Genomic DNA, 23,044 nt, shown 5'->3' with positions numbered 1-23,044 from the left:
AGGCTCTGTAGTTCCTCTTTGCTTTCTGCCGTTAGAGTGGTGTCATCTGTGTATCTGAGGTTGTTGATGTTTCTCCTGCAATCTTGATTCCAGCTTGTGCTTCATCCAGGCGGGATTTTGCACGATGTACTCTGCATATGTTAAATAATCAAGGTGATAATATACAGCCTTGACATACTTTGGGATTGGAATGAAAACTGATCTTCTGAACTTTTTCTAGCTCTGGGGCCACTGCTGAGTTTTCCATATTTGTTGGCATATTGAGTGCAGCACTTTCACAGCATCATTTTTTAGGATTTGAAATAGCTCAGCTGGAATTCCGTCACCTCCACTAACTTTGTTCATAGTGATGCTTCTTCCTAAGGTCTGCTTGACTTCTCATTCCAGGATGTCTGGCTCTAGGTGAGTGATGACACCATTGTGGTTATCCCAGTTGTTAAGACCTTTCTAGTATAGTTCTCCTGTGTATTCTTGCCACCTCTTCTTAATCTCTTCTGATTCTGTTAGGTCCTTACTATTTCTGTCCTTTACCGTGCCCATCCTTGCATAAAATGGTCCCTTGATATCTCGTTTTCTTGCAGCGACCTCTAGTCTTCCCCTTTCTGTTGTTTTCCTCGTATCTCTTTGCAGCGTTCATTTTACAAGGCTTTCTTGTCTCTGCTTTCTATTCTCTGGAACTCTGTTTGCAGCTCGGTGTCTTTCCCTTTCGCCCTTCCCTTCTTCTTCTCTTCCCCTCATGCTTTGCTTCTCTCATTGTGCCTTGGAGTGCAAAATGAAGCAGGGCAAATGCAGAGTTCTCCCAAGAGAGCACACTGGCCACAGCAACCCCTCCCCAGCAGCACAAGAGGCGGCTCTGCACATGGATGCCACCATACGGTCAGCACCGAAATCAGATTGGTGACAGTTTCTGCAGTCAAAGATGGAGAAGCTCTATACAGTCAGCAAAAACAAAACCTGGATCTGATGGCTCAGACTATCAACTACTTATTGCAAAATCCAGGCTTAAATTGAAGACAGTAGGGGAAGCCAGAAGGCCATTCAGGTATGACCCTTATGATTATACAGTGAAAGTGATGAATAGATTCAAGGGATGAGATCTGGTAGAGACAGAATGCCCACAGAACCACGGAGGGAGATTAGTAACATTATGCGGCAGGCAGTGACCAGAATCATCCCAAAGAAAAAGAAATGCAGGAAGGCGGAGTGGTTGTCTGAGAGGAGGCTTCACGAAGAGCTGAGGAAGGAAAAGATATCATGATACATTTTTGCATAGTCATATTCCTATGCCTGACTGAATTCTTAGAACAGGGTTCCAGAGGCTATCAGAGAGATCTAGTCTAATCAATGAGTGGTTGGTTATCTGCTGTTCTTTAAGTGAGCTCAAGTATTACTCTAAAATAACCCTCCTTTGACCCTCTCTGGCTGTCAAGCAGTTTCTTTCCTCCGCTTTTTAAAAACATTTATTGAGACATAATTTACATAGCATCCATTTAAAGTGTACAGTTCAGTAATTTTTAGTTTATTCCCAGTAATTAATCGTGCCTAAGTGTGACCATCAGCACAGTCAACTTGAGAACATGTTATCCCTGCAGACAGAAGCCTGCACCCCTCAGCCATTGCGCCCCCCACCCCGCCCCCCTTTCCACCCCTGCTGCTGCTGCTAAGTCGCTTCAGTCGTGTCCCACTCTCTGCGACCCCAGAGACGGCCTCCTACCAGGCTCCTCTGTCCCTGGGATTCTCCAGGCAAGAACACTGGGGTGGGTTGCCATTTCCTTCTCCAATGCATGAAAGTGAAAAGTGAAAGTGAAGCCCGACTCTTAGCGACCCCATGGACTGCAGCCCACCAGGCTCCTCCGTCCACGCGATTTTCCAGGCAAGAGGACTGGAGTGGGGTGCCGTTGCCTTCTCCGCTTCCACCCCTAGGTGGCCGCTAACCTGCTTTGTCTGTCTCTCCCTCTGTAAGCTCGATTATCCCTCGTCACGTTTCTGTAATGTCTTTAGGTTTTTTTAGTATCTGTTTATTCTCGACTCTGCTGGGCCGTTCTTGCTGCACACGGGCTTTCTCCGGCTGCGGTGCTCGGGCCTCTCGCCGCATGGCCCCTGCGGTTGCAGAGCACACACTGGGGTGCGCGGGCGCAGTGGCTGCAGCTCAGGGCTCCGAGCACAGGCTCAGGAGTTGCAGCTTGCGGGTTTAGTTGCTCCCAGACGTGGGGTCTTCCCAGACCAGGGGTCAGATCAGTGTCCTCGCACTGCAAGGCGGATTCTTAACCACTGGGCCGCCAGGGAATCCCCTGTTATTACTACTAACATTTTTAGTTCACATTTCTAAAGTGCTTCTTTGGTGATCGTCTTTTGTTTTCTTTAAGACCTTAGGCTCACCCTTGATTTATTTAATTTATTTTTTGGCTGTGCCAGATCGTAGTTGCAGCATGTAGGACCTTTGATAGTTGCGGTGTGTGAACTTGGGCCCCCTTCATTGGGAGCTTGGAGTCTTAGCCACTGTACCACTAGGGAAGTCCCCGTGATTATCTTGTAAAGAGCATTTATATTTTATCGATACATGCTGAAGCATTTAGGGAGAAATTATGTGACTCTTCGGTCAGCCCGAGGAGCATGGGGAGGATATGCATGAGAGAAGATGGGCTGTGTGTTGTTTCACTTGAGCCGTAGGTGCGTAGACGTCATTGTACCTTTCTCTTGTAGTGTGTATTTGAAATGTTCCATAATTTATCATGCTTAATTTTGTTTTTGTTTTGTTTGCAAAAGGTATTGACGAGACAGGAAAATGTGAACACTGATGGGATACAGGATAATAATAAAGGGTTAATTGTAAATTGTGGTAAAAGACAGATGACGCAAAAGTTTACCATCCTAACCATGTTTAAGTGTGCAGCTCAGTGGCATGAAGTCCACATTCGCAGCCGCACCACCCTCCACCTTCAGAACTTTTCATCTTACAAAACTGAAAACACTGTACCCGTTAAAAATACCTCGCGATTCTTCCTCTCTCCGGCTTCTGGAAACCGCCGTTTTACCTTCCGTCTTTAATGAATTTGACCGCTTCAGGTGTCTCGAATGAGGAGAATCGTGGAGTGTTTGTTTTGTCCTGCTGTGACTGGCTCAGCTCACTCACAGTGCATTTGCGCTTCATCCGCGTTATAGCATGTGTCCAGACTTCCTTCCCTTTTAAGGCTTGTGTGGGTACGCCATGCTTTGCTTTATCCATTCGTCCATTGATGGACGCTTGGGTTGCTTCCACCTTTTGGCTGTTGTGGATGATGCTACTATGAGCGTGGGTATACAAACCCTTGGTTTCAATTCTTTTGGAAATGGCATTGTTCTAGATGAGAGGTTGCTTACCAACACAGGAAGGCTTGCCTTTTAGGGACCCATGTTCTCATAGTGGGGCACCCCTTGCATATCCCCCACTTTATGTGCACAAGAGTTCCAGTTTCTCTATATTCTTGCCAATACTTGTTGCGTTCTGGCGTTTTGATAGTAGACATCCTCATGAGTTTAAGGGGGTGATGATAAAAAATTATTTAGGATAAGGCAGAGACTTAATAAATTAGACGTCTGCTCACCTCAGGGAAGAAAAAAGAAGTTGTAAAATAACAATTTGAAAAAAATTTTTTTAGCAGAATAAGATTTTAAAAGTCCCAAGTGATTGTTAAAATGTTTTGGCTATTTAAAATCGTTTAGTGACGCCCAGGGGCTGAAGACGGCCGCCATGCTCGCTGCGTGTCACGCCGATTTCCACCCCGGCGGGGACGGCGGGGCGGCGGGGAGCAGCGAGCTCCTCCACGGGTGGGCGCCTGGTGCCCGACTGGCAGCCCTTCCCTTGTTTCCCCCACCCCGGTTGTCTCGGAATAAAGCGACCCACGCCCCCGGCGGTGGCGGTTTGTCTTGAAGGTCCGTCGCCAGCGGGTCTTCTGTTGGTTGCAGGTGATCTGCCCGACCCAGGGATGGAACCAGAGCCTCCTGCATTGGCAGATGAATTCTTTACCACTGAGGCACCAGGGAAGCCCTTATCATTAAGACATCCGCCTCTAAAAATTAATGGCACAGCTGTATTGCCCCGCTGGTTGCATTCTCATTTCCTTATTCTTTTCTTTCTCCTGGCCAATCTAAATACTTGTAACATACAAAACCTCAGCTAACTCCAAGAAGACAGAGGAGTCTCATTTTCAGACTGACCTGCTAGCTAGCAGCAAATAAAGGCTTTTTCTTTGTTCCTCAAAAAAAAAAAAAAATCATTTAGTGTCCATTAAATAAAAAGTAAAAACTAATAAATTTTTAAAAATTAATGTTTTAGTTGTGATAATGGTATTGTGATGTTACGCACGTGCTTATATGTTTAAGAGTTCCTTTTAAAGAGACATACTGAAGTATTTGTGGATTAAATGATGTTATGTCTAGGATTTGTTTTTTAAATTATCTAGTTGGGGACGGGGGTAGAAGAGGGAGGATAAGGAGATAGAATTGAAACAAAAGGACCAAATTCTAATAACTAAGGTGAGGGACAGGCATATTGGGATTCATTGTACTATTCTCTCTAGTTTTGTGTTGTTTTTTTTTTAACATTTTCCACTACGTCACATTTAGGGACAGTCATAGTCCATCCAGCCTTGCAGCCTCCCTGTGGTGCCGTTTACACTCCATCAGCGCTGAACCGCTCATCTTCTGCTTGCTTCCCTCGGTCTGCCACCATTCCATGCTTATTCGTATGTTTTTGCCTTTGTCTCTCAGCCGAAGTGCCTTCCCCCCTCTTCTGGATGACTTCTCTGCTTATTTACTACCTAACTCAGCCATCTCTTTCTCTGAGAAGTCTACCATGCCATTCCCACACTGTTCTCTCCTCTCCTCCCATAATACTTCACTGATTCTCCATCAGATTCCAGGGGTGGAGCAGGAACCATGTCTTATTTATCTCTTTTTCTTGTTAAGTGAATGTTTTATTCATTTTTAATTAATTTTTTGACCACACTGTGCAAAACCTTCAGTTTCCTCAACTGGGTTGGAACGTGCACCCCTGCAGTGGAAGCTTGGCGTCTTAAGCACCGGGCTGCCTAGGAGGGCTCATGTCCTGTTTATCTGTTTATCACCGGTGCCTAGTGCTCTGCCTGGAATGGAGTGAAAGCCTCCCAGATATCTGGATGCACAATAATTCTGTGCATAGCCTGTGTAGGGCATCATGCGGCACATGGTAGGATCTTGGGAAATGAGCCCACGAGGGTGTCTCCCGCTGTTGTCATGGCAACACCTGCTTCCTCCTGAACTTCAGTTCATTTGCTCAGTCGTGTCTGACCCTTTGTGACCCCATGGACTGCAGCACGCCAGGCTTCCCTGTCCATCACCCACTCGTGAAGCTTGCTTAGACTCGTGTCATTCGAGTCAGTGATGCCATCCAGCCATCTCAGCCTCTGTCGTCCCCTTCTCCTCCTGCTTTCAATCTTTCCCAGCATCAGGGTCTTTTCCAGTGAGTCAGTTCTTCACATCAGGTGGCCAAAGTATTGGAGCTTCAGCTTCAGCATCAGTCCTTCCAATGAATATTCAGGACTGATTTCCTTTACGATTGACTAGTTGGATCTTCTTGCAATCCAAGGGACTCTCAGGAGTCTTCTCCAAACCACACTTCAAAAGCATCAATTCTTCGGCACTCAGCTTTTTTTATAGTCCAACTCTCACATCCATACATGACTACTGGAAAAACCGTAGCTTTGACTAGATGGACCTTTGTTTGCAAAGTAATGTCTCTGCTTTTTACTATGCTGTCTAGGTTGGTCATAGCTTTTCTTTGAAGGAGCAAGTATCTTTTAACTTCATGGCTGCAGTCACCATCTGCAGTGATTTTGGAGCCCCCCAAAATAAAGTCTGTCACTGTTTCCATATTTTCACCATCTATTTGCCATGAAGTGATGGGACCAGATGCCATGATCTTTGTTTTTTGAATGTTGAGTTTTAAGCCAACTTTTTCATACTTCTCTTTCACTTTTATCATGAGGCTCTTTAGTTCTTCTTCGCTTTCTGCCTGAAGGGTGGGGTTATCTGTGTATCTGAGGTTATTGATATTTCTCCCAGCAATCTTGATTCCAGCTTGTGCTTCTTCCAGCCCAGCGTTTCTCATGATGTACTCTGCATATAAGTTAAATAAGCAGGGTGACAATATACAGCTTTGACGTACTCCTTTCCGTGTTTGGAACCAGTCTGTTGTTCCATGTCCGGTTCAAACTGTTACCTCTTGACCTGCATACAGATTTCTCAGGAGGCAGGTGAGATGGCCTAATATTCCCATCTCTTTAAAAATTTCCCACATTTTGTTGTGATCCACACAAAGGCTTTGGCACAGTCAGTGAAGCAGAAGTAGATGTTTTTCTGGAACTCTTGCTTTTTTGATGATCTGTGGATGTTGGCACTTTGACCTCTGGTTCCTCTGCTTTCTGTGAATCCAGCTTGAACATCTAGAAGTTCCCGATTCACGCACTGCTGAAGCCTGGCTTGGAGAATTCTGAGCATTACTTTGCTAACATGTGAGATGAGTGCAGTTGTGCAGTAGTTTGAACGTTCTTTGGCATTGCCCTTCTTTGGGATTGGAATGAAAACTGACCTTCTGACCTTTTCCAGTCCTGTGGCCACTGCTGAGTTTTCCAAATTTGCTGACATGTTGAGTGCAGCACTTTCACAGCATCGTCTTTCAAGATTTGAAGTAGCTCAGCTGGAATTCTATCCCCTCCACTAACTTTATTCGTAGTGATGCTTCCTAAGGCCCACTTGACTTCACATTCCAGGATGTCTGGCTCTAGGTGAGTGATCACACCATCGTCATTATCTGGGTCGTGATGATCTTTTTGGTACAGTCCTTCTGTGTATTCTTGCCACCTCTTCTTAACATCTTCTGCTTGTTAGGTCCAGACCATTTCTGTCCTTTATTGTTCCCATTTTGCATGAAATGTTCCCTTGGTATCTCTAATTTTCTTGACAAGATCTCTAGTCTTTCCCATTCTATTGTTTTCTTCTGTTTCTTTCCATTGACCACTGAGGAAGGCTTTCTTATCTCTCCTTGCTGTTCTTTGGAACTCTGCATTCAAATGGGTATATCTTTCCTTTTCTCCTTTTCCTTTCACTTCACTGTCTATAAGTCACATAGCCCAGTTTCCTGGTGTTACTATACTGATTCCTTAGTATGATTTAATTGCTCCCAACATATAGGAGACTTTAAACTTAAATTACCATAGCCTGGTGTTTTCTTCATAAATCCATCCCATAATTGTGGGAGATTTTATTCCTTGGCTGAAACTTACTAAGCTTGAGTAATAGAAGAAAACTCATATTTATGGCCAGGATCAGAGCAGGCATTGTTAATTGGCCAGGTGAGGGGAATCCCATCTAGTAATGTCAGGAGCAGACAGAACAGAGCTGAACTTTGCTAAAGGTCATCCAGTTAGAGGCTTGGAGGGGAGAGATCCACCAGGGTAACCCAGAACTACTAGATACAGGTAATTGGCCATAAACCCAGCAATTGGATTGATTTCTAAAAGTAGCATTGGATCATGCCTACAATAGAAAAAAAAATTGATTCACACACAAAAGTCCAAGACATCAGGAAAACATAGATCATACAAGTCACATCGAGGACCTTGGGCAAACTGTTTCTCTCTGATGTCGTTGTCTTCTCGTCCTGGTGTGAGTATAGTTTTGCCTTTGAGAGTCATTTTAAGATGATTTTGAGGTCAGCCATCTTCACTATAGACCAGTCCGTTGCAGGGGCCCTGACAAGGGTCCTTTCATCTGGGTTGGAGATAGTGCTGCAAGAATTATGACTGATAACACTTTACCAGGATATATCAGATTTTTAAGAGCTCCTTATAACCTCTAGAATATCTGTATTAGTAATACCATACAGTATAACCTGAGAGCATTTATTACTCATTTGATAATATTTCCATATAATGTAACCAACCAAATGAACATAATTAGTTTAATGTCTCTCTTTGGGATGTTTCGGGGCCCGTTTGAAGCATCTTAAAGGTAACAAAGGTCAAAAGAACTTCAATAGAATTTGATTTAGGATGTTTTGTCAAAAAAATCAAGAGAGTTTAGAACACTCAGATTTAGCCAGTGCTGGTGGGTGTGCCACTTAGCTTATTGCTCATCTGTCACAATGGATGTATGCTGAGGCTCAAGGTCAGTAAAAGTTGACTCTGCCGTCTTGGACCGAGTTGGTTCTATGACGGTGTCATTCCTAACAAAATCATTTACCCGACTAATTGTAATCCAATTTTAGAAAATCCTGATCATGCATAACTTAGTCATTTCAGTATTTATTCATTTCTCATACCTTCTTTTACTGAAAACACATTTATTTTTCTTAGAAGTTTTTCCGCATTAAGTTCCTTTTGTTGTCAACAAATTTTTAGAGATAGAATATGATCATATTTGTCCTCTAGTAAAGCTAGTTACAACAGAAATGTTTTACTTATTGATGGTTCTAAAGACACGTATGTATTACCAGGTATTAATTTAATACTGGCTATTTCCCAGTTCACAAGGACCTGAAATTTATTTAGCTTAATTTAGAATTGTTTGATTTGTAAGTGCTTACTTTTCCTTAAACCAATTAGGCAGAGCTCATTTACAAATTAATCTCAACAATATTAACCAAAGACACATACAGAGACATACACATATCTAGACAGACACAACGTGAAATCTAACTTCATTTTCTAAGCTTAGTTATGAATCAGATGTTGATACATCAGATTCACTAGTTTATAAGTGACAGTTGGGATAAACAGACGTTTTCAGGCTTCTCCTGTCTCCCCCGCAGTCTCGGGAGTGAGAGATCACCTAGGTCCAGTGCTCCTGAGAGCCTGGTTTCAAGGCACAGGGCGAGGCAGGCAAGCTCTGCTAGAGCTCGTTCCCCTCAGGGTCAGAATTCTGAAAGGTCTTTTTACCAGCCTTGCTCTTACTGTTTATGTAAAACAAACCAGCTTTGGAACCAGTTTTTCACACTTTTACCTAAACCAACTTTCTCTGGGGTCTAAACAGAATGGCTCTCACAAATCACAGCCCAGAACACAAAGTATAAGACACACACAGGCCCGGTAGTCCTAGTCAGACAGCCCCTTAAATACAAGATTACCGTCTCTCAGAAAACCTCCTATAGAGACAAGTACGAACAGAGTAAATGGAAATACCTCAGGTCTTCAAAGATTCAAAGGGAGGAAAGGAGGCCAGGTTGAAAGAAGAACGTGAAGGAGGCGGGGGAAGGGGGACTGAAGGGATGGGCTTACAGATGCCTCTTGCCACCTGCAGACACCCAGGCATCACACGGACTGCACCCTGAGCTTCCAGGGAAGGGAGGACTGGAACTCGGCCCTGCCAGAAACCAGACCAGAACAGAGCCAGAATTCCAGTTCTCTCTCTGCCAACCAGAGACGATCAAGCTCCAACCCTCAGCTCAGACTGAGCCCTTTGACCAGACTCCTGCGTCCAGGACTGGGGGACTTAGAAAAAAGGGTAGGATAGGAAGGGTTAAGGAGCGGAGAGAGAGAGGGAAGGGGAAAGAGCTCAGTGCAGTCTCTTGTTGCCTCCCGGGTCAGGCCACTCGGGCCAGTTGTCCACGTCGGGGGAAGACCAGAGACAGAAGGGTCCGAGCTGCGGCCGCTGGATCTGGTCCACCGGTGAGGAAGCGGGTTGGCCCCTCAGTGCGCTGGATGGTGGGCTCTCAGTCACAGCAAAGGACAGTCCACCAGAGTCACCCTTCATTGCAGGAAGGGAGCCCCTTCCAGGGTCCAAGAGTGGGCTTTTGTCTAACGCTCAGAAATGAATTGTCCAAAGAGACGTACGAGCTGACAAAGCAAGAGGCTTCACTGCAAGGGGCTCCCGGGCCGAGAGCAGAAGCGTAAGGGAATCCAGGGGAACTGTTCTGCAACATGGCTCGCAGTCTCAGGTTTGATGGTGATGGGATTTCTTTGGCCAACCTCTCTTGACTCGAGGTCCTTCCTGGTGGCGCATGCATTGGTCAGCCAAGACAGAAGCCAGCAGGAAGGATTCTGGGAGGTGGCAGGACCAGTGGCATCTCCTTTTGGCCTTTCCCGAAGTCTTCTGGTTGGTGGTGGCTGGTTAGTTTCGTGTTCCTTCCTAAGACCTGTTGTGAAATAACTCATGCAAACAGTTCCTTTGCTGCCTGGCCAGGGTGGGCAGTTTCAGTCAGTGTGTTTCCGCAAACAGATGGAGGGAATAGGGACTTCCTCGGTGGTCCGGTGGTTTCAGACTCTGCCTTCCAATGCCGGGGATGTGGGTTCCATCCCTGTCCAGGGAACTAAGATCCCACATAGTTCTCAGTGCAACCAAATGAATGAGTGAGTGAAGGGAATCGTTATGTGGCAGATGATAGAAGAGCGAGAGGGCAGGGAAGGAAAAGACACAGTGTTAGACTGTGTTTAATAGCGTGAAGATCATCGCCAGTCTCTGAGAAAGCAGTCCTCCCAAGTCCTCCCATCCAACACTGAGTCACTTCCCAGGTGGTGAACCAAAACGCTGTCTGGCTCTCAGGGGTGGAGGTGGTGGTGTTTGGCTGATAAAAGGGTGCCAGGAGAGGGAGGGGGAGGAAAGCTAATGTCCAGTGAGAAGAGGCAGGAAGCGCTGGTGGCTGCCCCCGGGTGACTGGCAGTGCCTACGGAACATTGATAAGAGCCACTTCCCGTCTTAACAGCCACAGCTGCTGGTTAACTCAGAGCGGAACTCTCACGTGGCGGAGTTGTACCACAGAGCAGCAGAACTGCCATTGGTAGGTGTTGGAAGAGGGAGGAAGCAAGGACGAGGTGAGGGACTCTCCTGTAAGGCTAGTGGGGGGACACAGGACACTGATGTGTTGTTCATAAGGTATAGCTGCTCCAGCTTGACTCAGCGTTGATGGTCTGGGGGCCCCTCTCCCAAACAAGACGATGGGTGGCACAGGCCAGGGCAGGGGTCGTGACTGACTGGGTGAGCTTTGCAGGGCCTCCAGTTTACCGTCAAAACATGCAGATTCAGCAAAACCTCTGCGTGAAGGAAATGAGCACCAGATCACGTTATGCCAGAACTGAACCCCCCAGAGACCCTGCGCATGGGAGACCGTCTGGTAGTTAGACTAGGACCCTCTGAGCGGACTGCCCAGGAGCACCAGACAGCTGAGGGCAGGCCAGTTCCATATGCTTTATAGCTCTTACCGTGGTTGCTCTTAAATAATGTAAAATCTCTCCAGACCATTTCCCCAGCTCGTTGCTTTCCTCTGCAATGCCCCGCACTCCTGCAAATGCTCAGAGCCACCACATTCCACACTTCAAACCTGCCTGCAGCACTCCAGCTGCATTTTGTGAGCAGTGGAGAAAATGACCTGAGGTTTCCTTTGGCTGGAAGCAGTTGGTATTGCAAAATTAAGTTGTTTGCAACTTGTTTGCAATTGTTTGCATGTGGATATTAAAAGAGGGAGTGGTAGCTTTTATAACTGTTAGGGCGAAGAAGGGTTCTTTTCCTAATCTGAGACAACCAGCTGACTCATCAAGTGCGTTGACCTTTTAGGTGTCCATCATCCCCACTTAGGAAAAAGAAAACTCAGCTTAGCTCCCAGGTTTCAGACAGCCCAAACACTGAGGAACACATGATTTTCCAGAAAGAATATAATAAAATTAAGAATCCCTGGTGGGAATGTAAATCGATAGAGCCACTATGGAAAACGGCGTGGAGATTCCTTTAAAGACTAGGAATAAAATCACCGTATGACTCAGCAGCCCCACTCCTAGGCAGATACCCTGGGGAAACCAGGGCTGAAAAAGACACACGTGTCCCGTTGTCCACTGGAACACTATTTACAGTAGCCAGAACATGGAAGCAAACTAGATGCCCATCAACAGATGAATGGATAAAGACGCTGTGGTGCGTATTCACGATGTATACACAGTATCACTCAGTCATAGAAAGGAGCGCCTTTGAGTCAGTTCTGATGAGGTGGACGAACCTAGAGCCTGTTATACAGAGTGAAGTGAGTTAGAAAGAGAAAGATTAATGTCGTATTCTAATGCATATATACGAAATCTAGAAAAATGGTCCTGAAGAATTTACTTACAGGGCAACAGTGGAGAAACAGGCATAGAGAACAGACTTACGGACATGGGGAGAGGGGAGGAGAGGGTGAGATGGATGGAAAGAGTAACATAAAAACTACGTTACCATATGCAAAATAGATAGCCAACGGGAATTTGCTGTATGGGCTAAGAAACTCATGGTGGTGTGATCACTCACCTAGCGCCAGACGTCCTGGAATGTGAAGTCAAGTGGACCTTAGGAAGTATCACTATGAACAAAGCTAGTGGAGGTGATGGAATTCCAGATGAGTTATTTCAAATCCTAAAAGATGATGCTCGGAAAGTGCTGCACTCAATATGCCAGCAAATTTGGAAAACTCAGCAGTGGCCACAGGACTGGAAAACGTCAGTTTTCATTCCAATCTCAAAGAAAGGCAATGCCAAAGAATGTTCAAACTACCACACAACTGCACTCATCTCACATGCTAGTAAAGTAATGCTCAGAATTCTCCAAACCAGGCTTCAGCAATACATGAACCATGAACTTCCAGATGTTCAAGCTGGATTTACAGAAGGCAGAGGAACCAGGGATCAAATTGTCAACATCTGTTAGAACATTGAAAAAGCAAGAGAGTTCCAGAAAAACATCTGCTTTATTGACTATGCCAAAGCCTTTGACTGTGGATCCCAATAAACTAGAAATTCTGAAAGAGATGGGAATACTAGACCACCTGACCTGCCTCCTGAAAAATCTGTATGCAGGTCAGGAAGCAAGTTAGAACTGGACGTTAACAACAGACTCGTTCCAAATAGGGAAAAGAGTACGTCAAGGCTGTATATTGTCACCCTGCTTATTTAACTTATATGCAGAGTACATCATGAGAAATGCTGGACTGGAAGAAACACAAGCTGGAATTAAGATTGCCGGGAGAAATATCAGTAACCTCAGATATGCAGATGACACCACCCTTATGGCAGAAAGTGAGGAGGAACTAAAAAGCCTCTTGATGAAAGTAAAAGAGGAGAGTGAAAAAGTTGGCTTAAAGCTCGAGATTCAGAAAATGAAGATGATGGCATCCGGTCCCATCACTTCATGGGAAATAGATGGGGAAACAGTGGAAACAGTGTCAGACTTTATTTTGGGGGGCTCCAAAATCACTGCAGATGGTGACTGCAGCCATGAAATTAAAAGGCACTTGCTCCTTGGAAGAAAAGTTGTGACCAACCTAGATAGCATATTAAAAAGCAGACATTACTTTGCCAACAAATGTCCGTCTAGTCAAAGCTATGGTTTTTCCAGTGGTCATGTATGGATGTGAGAGTTGGACTGTGAAGAAAGCTGAGCACCAAAGAATCGATGCTTTTGAATTGTGGTGTTGGGAGAAGACTCTTGAGAGTCCCTTGGACTGCAAGGAGATCCAGCCAGTCCATCCTAAAGAAGATCAGTCCTGGGTGTTCATTGGAAGGACTGATGTTGAAGCTGAAACTCCAATACTTGGGTCACCTGATGCAAAGAACTGACTTATTAGAAAAGACCCTGACACTGGGAAAGATTGAGGGCGGGAGGAGAAGGGGACAACAGAGGATGAGATGGTTGGAGGGCATCACTGACCCAATGGGGACATGAGTTTGAGTAAACTCCGGGAGTTGGTGAAGGACAAGGAGGCCTGGCGTGCTGTGGTTTATGGGGTCGCAAAGAGTCAGACACGACTGGACAACTGAACTGAACGAAGAAACTCAAACAGAGGCTCTGTATCAACCTAGGGGGTGGGGTGGGGAGGGAGATGGGAGAGAAGTTCAAAAGGGAGGGGATATATGTATGTCTTTGGCTGATTCTGGTTGAGTTTTGACAGACAACAGCAAAATTCTGTAAAACAATTATTCTTCAGTAAAAAATAAATTTTAAAAAAAAACCCTCAATACTAGCAATTCATTTTTATTTCCTTCTGACTAACTAAATGGGTATAAATTTTACTTTCCCCAAAGGAAACTTTTAAAACAATGGCTCTTATGAAGGGTCCATTTTAGGATCATGGTTCCTTTTTCCCCCTCCTACCCCTAGGTGGCAGCAAGAAGCAGAAAAACCTGCAGGAAAATAAAGCACATGTCCTTATGCTGCAGGGGCTATATTCTTAGTACTTTTCTGATCATTGAAGTGTAGTTGATTACAGTGCTGTGTTAATTGCTGCTCTACATCCGAGTGATTCCGTTCTCTTCACGTATGTATGGATGTGCAGCCTTCTTTTCCGCATTCTTTTCTGTTACGGTTTACCATAGGCTATTAAATGTAGCTCTCCGTTGTGTACAGGAGGACCTTGTCTGTTCATTCTGTACATAAAGACTCAGACGTGCTAACCCAGCCTCCCGTGTCAGTCCTCTTCCCTCTTAGCGGCCACCAGTCTGTTCCCAGTCAGCGGTTCTGCTTCTGTTTCAGAGACACGCTCATCTCTGCCGTTTTTTCCTGCTGCTGTTGAGTCGCTCAGTCGCGTCCAGCTCTCTGCAACTGCGTGGCCTGCAGCCTGCCAGGCTCCTCTGTCCCTGGGGTTTCCCAGGCAAGATCACTGGACTGGGCTGCCGTTGCCTTCTTCTCCAGGGGGCCTTTCGGTCCCGCGTGTAAGGGGCAGCACGTGGTGTCTGTCTGTCTTTCTGACTCCCTTTGTTTAGTATGGTCTCAGCCGTGTTGCTGCAGATGGCGTCGCCTCCTTCTTCTCTGGCTGAGCAGTGCTCCGCTGCGTGTGCGCACCACGTCATCTCTGTCCATTCAGTGTCGACGACATTGGCGTCGTCTCCAGGACTTGGCTCTTGTGAACGCGCCGCTGTGAACACAGTGGTGCCCGCACCTTTTTGAACTGCGGTTCTGTCTGAATAGATGGCCAGGAGTGCGGCTGCTGGGTCGTATGGTCACTCTGTCTGTAATCTTTCGAGGAAGCTCCGTACTGTTCTCCGCGGTTGCTGCACCAGCTTACGTTCCCACCAGCAGTGCAGGACAACAGCAGCATTTACTTGTAGACTTTTAAAAGATGGCCATTTTGATCATTGTGCGGTGCTACCTCACTGTAGTTTTGATTGCATTTCTCTCATAATTAGCCACGTTGAGCATCTTCTCATGTGCCTGTTGGCCATCTGTAGGTCTGTTTTGGAGAAATATTTATAGGTCTGCCCATTTTTTGACTGCGCTGTTTCGGTTTTTTTGTTGTTGAGTTGTATGAGCTATTTGTCTATTTTTGAAATTAGGTCCTTGAGGGTGGCATCATTTGCAAATATTTTCTCCCATTCTGCAGACTGTCTTTTCATTTTGTCGATGGTTCCCTTCGCTGTGTAAAACCATGTAAGTTTCATTAGGTCCTGTTTGAGGTCTTTTGCCCTGCCCTTTGGTTTGTCTTTCTTTTGCCTTGGAAGACCTAAGAAAGCACTGGTACACTTCAGAGCAAGGAATGTTTTGCCTGTGATCTGTTCTGAGAGTTTTATGGTGCCATGTCTTATGTTTAAGTCTGTAAGCCATTTTGAGTTTATTTTTGTGTATGGTGAGAGGATTTGTTCTGACTTCGTTGATTTACGTGCAGCTATCCAACTTTCCCAACATTGCTTTCTAAAGACACTGTCTTTTTCCCCTTGTGTCGCCTTGCTTCCTGTGTCGAAGGCCAGCCGATCGTAGGTGTGTGGTTCGACTTCTGGTCTTTGGTTCTGTTTCACTGACCTGTGTCTGCTGCTGTGTCAGTATCACGCTGTTTTGATGACTGTAGCTTTGTAGCATCATCTGGAGTCTGGAAGGGTTATGCTTCCAGCTTTACTCTTTTTCCTCAGGATTGCTTTGACAATTCTGGGTCTTTTGTGGTTCCATATGAATTTTAGGGTTATTTGTTCTAGTTCTTTGAGAAATGTCATGGGTAATTTGACAGGGATTGCATTAAATCTGTGGATTGCTTTGGGTCGTGTAGCCATTTGAACTGTGTTAGTTCTTCCAGTCCAAGGGCATGGGATCGCTTTGCATTTCTTTCAGTCATCTTCAGTTTCCTTTTTAAATGTTTATAGTTTCCAGCAATGTAAGTCTTTCACTTCCTTGGTCAGGGTTATTCCTAAGTGTTTTATTTTGGGGTTTACCTTTTTAAAAGTGTTTGTTTGTTTGTTAAACATTCCTTTTCTGTTATGACTTTTTGGGGCTTCCCAGGTAGCTTAAAGAATCCACCTGCAGGAGACTCAGGAGACTTGGGTTTGATCCATGAGTCGGGAAGATCCCCTGGAGAAGGAAATGGCAACCCACTCCAGTATTCTTGCCAGGACACATTCCGTGGACAGAGGAGCCTGGCGGGCTTCAGTCCAGGGGCTCACAAAGAGTCCAGCACAGCTGAGTGACTGAGCACACGTTTTAAAAGGTGTTTGTTTGTTTTTCCATTTCCTTTCTGATATTTCATTGTTGGTATAAAGAAATGCAATTGATTTATGTATTTAATCTTGTATCCTGTTACCCTGCTCAGTTTATTAGTTCTAGTAGGTTTTGTGTGAAGTATTTAGGGTTTTCTATATGTATTATCATCTGCATGTAATGATAATTGTACCTTTTTCTTCCAATCTGGATACCTTTTATTTCTTTTTCTTGCCTAATTTCTGTGGCTAGGACTGTGTTGAATAGAAGAGGTGAGAGTGAGCATCCTTGTGTTATTCCAGAATTAGTGGGAAGGCTTTCAGCTCTTTACCATTGGATATTATATTGGCTGTGGATTTGTCATCAATTCATCATCTTGAGATATGTGTCCTTTATACATAGGGGCTGTGTTCTTGAGTTGGGTCCTAGGATCATGTTTTGCTTATACCTCTGACCTACAGTTCCATTTATTCAGCATTTTTAACTTTTTGTGAGCTAACTTAAGTATCCAAATATCTATTTAAAGAAGTACTTGGGCAGAATTCATAGAACACTGTGCAGTCAGCTTTACCAGTTAAATAAGAAAGTCTTGAAGGAGAGGGAATGGACCATTGAGACTCAGAGACTGATAAAATTACCCTCCTTATTTTCTTGCTCATTGCGCGTGTGTGTCTACAGGCAGTTTCTTGCGGAGAGCCGCTGCCCTTGGTCCCCCTTGCCCCCCGCTCCCACCTGGGGATCAGGTGCTTCTGCACTCAGCCCCGTAGAGTGGGTGTCGTGGGTCTGTGTCCTACTCTGCAGCAGAAGACAGCAGCGCAGAGTGTCCTGTGCTGTTCTCTGAAGTCTACCTAACGATAATGTTGAAAGCTGTTATTTGGAACTTTAAATAGCACCGTATAGATGCTCAGGGCTAGTGGGGGGTGTGGAATTGAGAATGGGGGATAAAGGATAAAAGATGTACCAGAAGTAAGCATCGGCAAGGAGCAGCCATGCTTAGAGGGTGCGTGTTGGCACCTCTGTCAGTGGAGGAGTTGAGTCCTGGCAGCTGGAAGTGGGGCTGGGGGACAGGGAGAGAGGACACCACTTGTCTTCCTCGCCTCCGCTGCCACGCTCTCTTGGTGAGCTCTCAGGGTGCTCACTGCTTTGCTGCTTGCATAGAGTGCTTGTCTTACTCTGTAGCCGTGTCCTAGAAGATTGGAAGCCCGTGGGACCGCCTCCTTTGTCTTGATATCCCCACAGCACTTGTCCCTGATACGTGGTAGATGCTTAATAAGGGTCAGTTCAGTTCTGTTCAGTCGCTCAGTCATGTCCGACTCTTTGCGACCCCGTGAATCGCAGCACGCCAGGCCTCCCTGCCCATCACTATCTCCCGGAGTTCACTCAGACTCACGTCCGTCGAGTCAGTGATGCCATCCACCCATCTCATCCTCTGTCGTCCCCTTCTCCTCCTGCCCCCAATCTCTCCCAGCATCAGAGTCTTTTCCAGTGAGTCAACTCTTCACATGAGGTGGCCAAAGTACTGGAGCTTCAGCTTTAGCATCATTCCTTCCAAAGAACACCCAGGACTGATCTCCTTCAGAATGGACTGGTTGGATCTCCTTGCAGTCCAAGGGACTCTCAAGAGTCTTATCCACCACCACAGTTCAAAAGCATCAATTCTTCGGCACTCAGCTTTCTTCACAGTCCAACTCTCACATCCATACATGACCACAGGAAAAACCATAGCCTTGACTAGACGGACCTTAGTCGGCAAAGTAATGTCTCTGCTTTTGAATATACTATCTAGGTTGGTCATAACTTACCTTCCAAGGAGTAAGCGTCTTTTAATCTCATGGCTGCAGTCACCATCTACAGTGATTTTGGAGCCCCCCAAAATAAAGTCTGACACTGTTTCTACTGATTCCCCATCTATTTGCCATGAAGTGATGGGACCAGATGCCATGATCTTCGTTTTCTGAATGTTGAGCTTTAAGCCAACTTTTTCACTCTCCTCTTTACTTTCATCAAGAGGCTTTTTATTTCCTCTTCACTTTCTGCCATGAGGGTGGTGTCATCTGCATATCTGAGGTTATTGATATTTCTCCCGGCAATCTTGATTCCAGCTTGTGTTTCTTCCAGTCCAGCGTTTCTCATGATGTACTCTGCATATAAGTTAAATAAGCAGGGTGACAGTATACAGCCTTGATGTACTCATTTTCCTATTTGGAACCAGTCTATTCTTCCCTATCCAGTTCTAAATGTTGCTTCCTGACCTGGATACAGATTTCTCAAGAGGCAGGTCAGGTGGTCGGGTATTCCCATCTCTTTCAGAATTTTCCACAGTTTATTGTGATCCACACAGTCAAAGGCTTTGACATAGTCAATAAAGCAGAAATAGATGTTTTTCTGGAACTCTCTTGCTTTTTCCATGATCCAGCGGATGTTGGCAATTTGATCTCTGGTTCCTCTGCCTTTTCTAAAACCAGCGTGAACATCAGGGAGTTCACAGTTCACGTATTGCTGAAGCCTGGCTTGGAGAATTTTGAGCATTACTTTACTAGCATGTGAGATGAGTGCAATTGTGCGATAGTTTGAGCGTTCTTTTGCATTGCCTTTGTTTGAAATTGGAATGAAAACTGACCTTTGCCAGTCCTGTGGCCACTGCTGGGTTTTCCAAACTTGCTGGCATGTTGAGTGCAGCACTTTCACAGCATCATCTTTCAGGATTTGAAACAGCTCAACTGGAATTCCATGGTTAGTTGAACAAATGCAGTTGAGAAGATGGAAGTAAGGAACAATGCCAGGCTAACAGGACTATATTGGAATTAACGGTCCTATTCGGAAGCGGTGGGGTCTGTGAGGGCTGGTGACTGGGTTCAGGGGGTGCAAGGTGCTCAGGGTTGGCGGGAGGAGAGTGGGACAAAAGGCAGAGGACCTGTGAGGCGTATGAGGATGCAGCCAGGCCTGGAGAGAAGGGATGGAGCCAGAGGGCACCTGGAAAGACTGGAGAGGGCATGGGAGTGCTGTGCTCTGAGACGGAGCCTGGAGCGCGTGATCAGCCCCCGACGAGGCCCAACCTACGCCGGCCAGGTCTCCTTCAGCTGCGAGCAGCAGAAATCCAAGTTAAACCAGCTTAAACGTAAGGAGGAACTCATTGGTTCCTGTAAGTGAGAAGTCCAGGGGGATGGCTGGTCTCAGGCATAACCTAGATCCGGGGACTCAAGTGGTGTTCTCAAGAATGTATATATGTTCCGTGGCTCTTTCTCACTGGCTCCACCGTCAGGCACACCCTCAGATTAGCTGACTCTGGGCCGCATCAGACTTGTGTCCTACCGAAAGAGCTGCATATGTCCAGGGACTGACTCACGGACTGCAGCTGTGTTGCTTAGCCGCAGTTGAGCTAGTCCTGATTCAGGCAAGGCCACAGGAAAGGAGAAGGGGAAGACAGCCCTGGAGGGGAAATGGGTGTGTGTTCCTGGAAGTGGAGAGTATAAACTAGGCAAGCAGAATCGGCAGGAGAGCACTCCAGGGGTGCAGACCCTGGTCTCAGTCACCTTCAGGAGCAGAGGGGTCACGTACGTGGTGCTGTGTCCGTGAGTCACTCTTCTTTATGTTTTTCAGCATCTCCATGATACGGTAAAGAGGAATCTCGACAGTGCCACTTCCCCTCAGAATGGTGATCAGCAGAATGGCTACGGAGATTTCTTTCCTGGGCACAAGAAGACGCGCCGAGAGGCCTCTCTCGGAGCCGCCGTCTCTTCCAACGGCCTGCCCCCGGCTTCCCCGCTTGGCCAGCCGGACAAGCCTGGCCCTGAAGCCCTGCAGGCCACTGGGAAGCACGCACTGGGGCTGGACTCCATCAGCAAGAAGTGTCTGGCAGACTCTAGCCTCCACCTGAACGGAGGCAGCAACACTAGTGAGTCATTTCCCCTGAGCCTGAATAAAGAACTGAAACAGGAGCCCATGGATGACCTGCCTTGCATGATCGCAGGGGCCGGAGGCTCCATCTCTCAAGGCAACCTCATGCCTGACCTCAACCTCAATGAGCAGGAGTGGAAGGAGCTCATTGAGGAGCTGAACAGGTCAGTGCCTGATGAAGACATGAAGGATCTGTTCAATGAGGACTTTGAAGAGAAGAAGGACCCAGAGTCTTCTGGTTCTGCCACACAGACCCCCTTGGCACAGGAGATTAATATTAAGACAGAATTCTCTCCAGCGGCCTTTGAACAGGAACAGTTAGGCTCTCCACAAGTGAGGGCTGGGTCTGCAGGACAGACCTTTATGGGGCCTTCATCTGGCCCTGTGACCACAGATTCACCCAGCCTCGGGGGCTCCCAGCCCCTCTTCCACACCGCTGGTCAGCCTGGGGTGGACAGCCCCAGTCCCAGCCTGATGCCGGCATCAGCCCAGGCCCAGAATGCACAGAGAGCCCTCTCCAGTGTGGTGCTGCCTAGCCAGGGCCCAGGCGGAGGCTCAGAGCTGTCCTCTGCCCACCAACTCCAGCAGATCGCTGCCAAGCAGAAGCGTGAGCAGATGCTCCAGAACCCGCAGCAGGCTGCCCCAGCACCCGCTCCAGGCCAGATGTCCACGTGGCAGCAGACAGGCCCCGCCCATAGTCCCTTAAACGCCCCTTACCCCGTGGAAAAGCCGGCGAGCCCTCCTGGTTACAAGCCAGACTTCACCACTTCCAAACTGCTCATGATGCCCAGTGTCAACAAGAGCTCCCCTCGACCTGGAGGCCCCTACCTCCAGCCCAGCCATGTGAGCCTGCTGAGCCACCAGCCGCCAAGTAACTTGAATCAGAACCCCGTGGCTAGCCAAGGCTCGGTGCTGGACTATGGCAACACCAAGCCCCTTTCTCACTACAAAGCAGACTGTGGACAAGGCGGCCCTGGGGCTGGCCAGAGCAAGCCGGCCCTGATGGCTTATCTTCCCCAGCAGCTGCCTCATCTTAGCAGTGAGCAGAGCTCCTTATTTCTGATAAAACCAAAGCCAGGAAATATGCCCTTCCGATCACTGGTCGCACCTAGCCAGGTGAGCATGGGTCTTTGCTCCGATACTCTGCATTCACGTCCACCCACTGAGTGGTTTTTCAGGTCCCAGATAGTTGGGGAACAAAGGGAGTAAGTGAACAGCTACTTTTTGACTTCCAACTCCCTTGGGAATGAAAATCGACCAAGCAAACCAGGATTGATTCTCAGTAGAATAGGATAGAACCCTTGCACTTGGTCTGGTGTCTCTGTCATGCCACACAACTTAAATCGTTCGTGGCCGTGTTTTGAAGGTAAAGATCATGTTTAATGTCCTTAGAGGCTCTGCTTTTTTAAACAAACTTTCAGATATGTATGTTCAAAATGCCCTAAGTTTTAGTAAGCTTATAGCATTTAGGTGAATGCTGCTTCCTAACAGGTCTCAAGTCCATGGTTATTTACTTAAGGCTCTCAAGCCTGGCAGAATCACTGGGTCTGAAGGGTGGAGGATGGTCGAGAACCGTTTTATCATGATCATTGTTTGCATTTCTACTCACATTCACGTTCTAAAGTGTCCCCCACCCCCGGAAGAGTAAACAAACAGCATTCCCAGCCTTCCTCAGAGCTAGCGCTGGCTTCTCTCCACCGCAGTACGTCCTGGACTGCCCTGCCACACCTTCCACACAGATGGATCCACTGACGCTTAGCAGACAGTAGTGTGACTTTATACCAGTTGTATGACAGTTGTTTTGTCATGGTGCAGTGAGGTATCTCCTTCCCTTTACTACTGTAAGTAAAAGGCTGCAGTGAATGTACCCTTGTGTATTTGTAACACACTAACATTTTAAAACATTCATCATATTTCCTGTACAGATATTGCTAGATAAATTAAAACTATTTCCAAAAATAAAATAGATAAATAAACTCATCAGTGGCCACAGGACTGGAAAACGTCAGTTTTCATTCCAATCCCAAAGAAACGCAGTGCCAAAGAATGTTCAAACTACTGCACAAATGCACTCATCTCAGACACTAGCAAAGTAATGCTCAAAATTCTCCAAGGCAGGCTTCAACAGTACATGAACCAAGAACTTGCAGATGTTCAAGCTGGATTTACAGAAAGCAGAGGAACCAGAGATCAAATTGCCAACATCCATTGGATCATCAAAAAAGCAGGAGAGTTCCAGAAAAACATCTATTTCTGCTTTATTGACTTACGCCAAAGCCTTTGACTGTGTGGATCACAACAAACTGTGGGAGATTCTTCAAGAGACGGGAATACCAGACTACCTTATCTGCCGCCTGAGAAATCTTTATGCAGGTCAAGAAGCAACAGTTAGAACTGGACATGGAACAACAGAGTAGTTCCAAATAGGGAAAGGAGTACGTCAAGGTTGTATATTGTCACCCTGCTTATTTAACTTATATGCAGAGTACATCATGAGAAATACCAGGCTGGAGGAAGCACAAGCTGGAATCAAGATTGCTGGGAGAAATATCAATAACCTCAGATACGCGGATGACACAAACCTTATGGCAGAAAGTGAAAAAGAACTAAAGAACCTCTTGATGAGAGTTAAAGAATTGGCTTAAAACTCAACATTCAGAAAACTAAGATCATGGCATCTGGTCCCATCACTTCATGGCAAATAGATGAGAAAACA

General features: G+C 46.3%; 1 protein-coding gene across 1 annotated transcript in view; it reads left to right on the top strand.

Annotated features, from left to right (window-relative positions):
- MAML1 (mastermind like transcriptional coactivator 1) overlaps nucleotides 1-23,044 on the top strand; it is a 60,928-nt gene that overhangs the window by 29,730 nt on the left and 8,154 nt on the right. Inside the window, exon 2 of the mRNA XM_069590416.1 lies at nucleotides 20,032-21,444. Within this exon, the coding sequence (XP_069446517.1) occupies nucleotides 20,032-21,444 (1,413 nt within the window). The remainder of the gene's footprint in view (nucleotides 1-20,031; nucleotides 21,445-23,044) is intronic.

Source organism: Ovis canadensis, chromosome 5 (assembly GCF_042477335.2).
Source record: "Ovis canadensis isolate MfBH-ARS-UI-01 breed Bighorn chromosome 5, ARS-UI_OviCan_v2, whole genome shotgun sequence".
Lineage (NCBI taxonomy): Eukaryota > Metazoa > Chordata > Mammalia > Artiodactyla > Bovidae > Ovis > Ovis canadensis.
The sequence above is the reverse complement of the archived record's forward strand: the minus strand, read 5'-3'. Positions and strand labels throughout refer to the sequence as shown.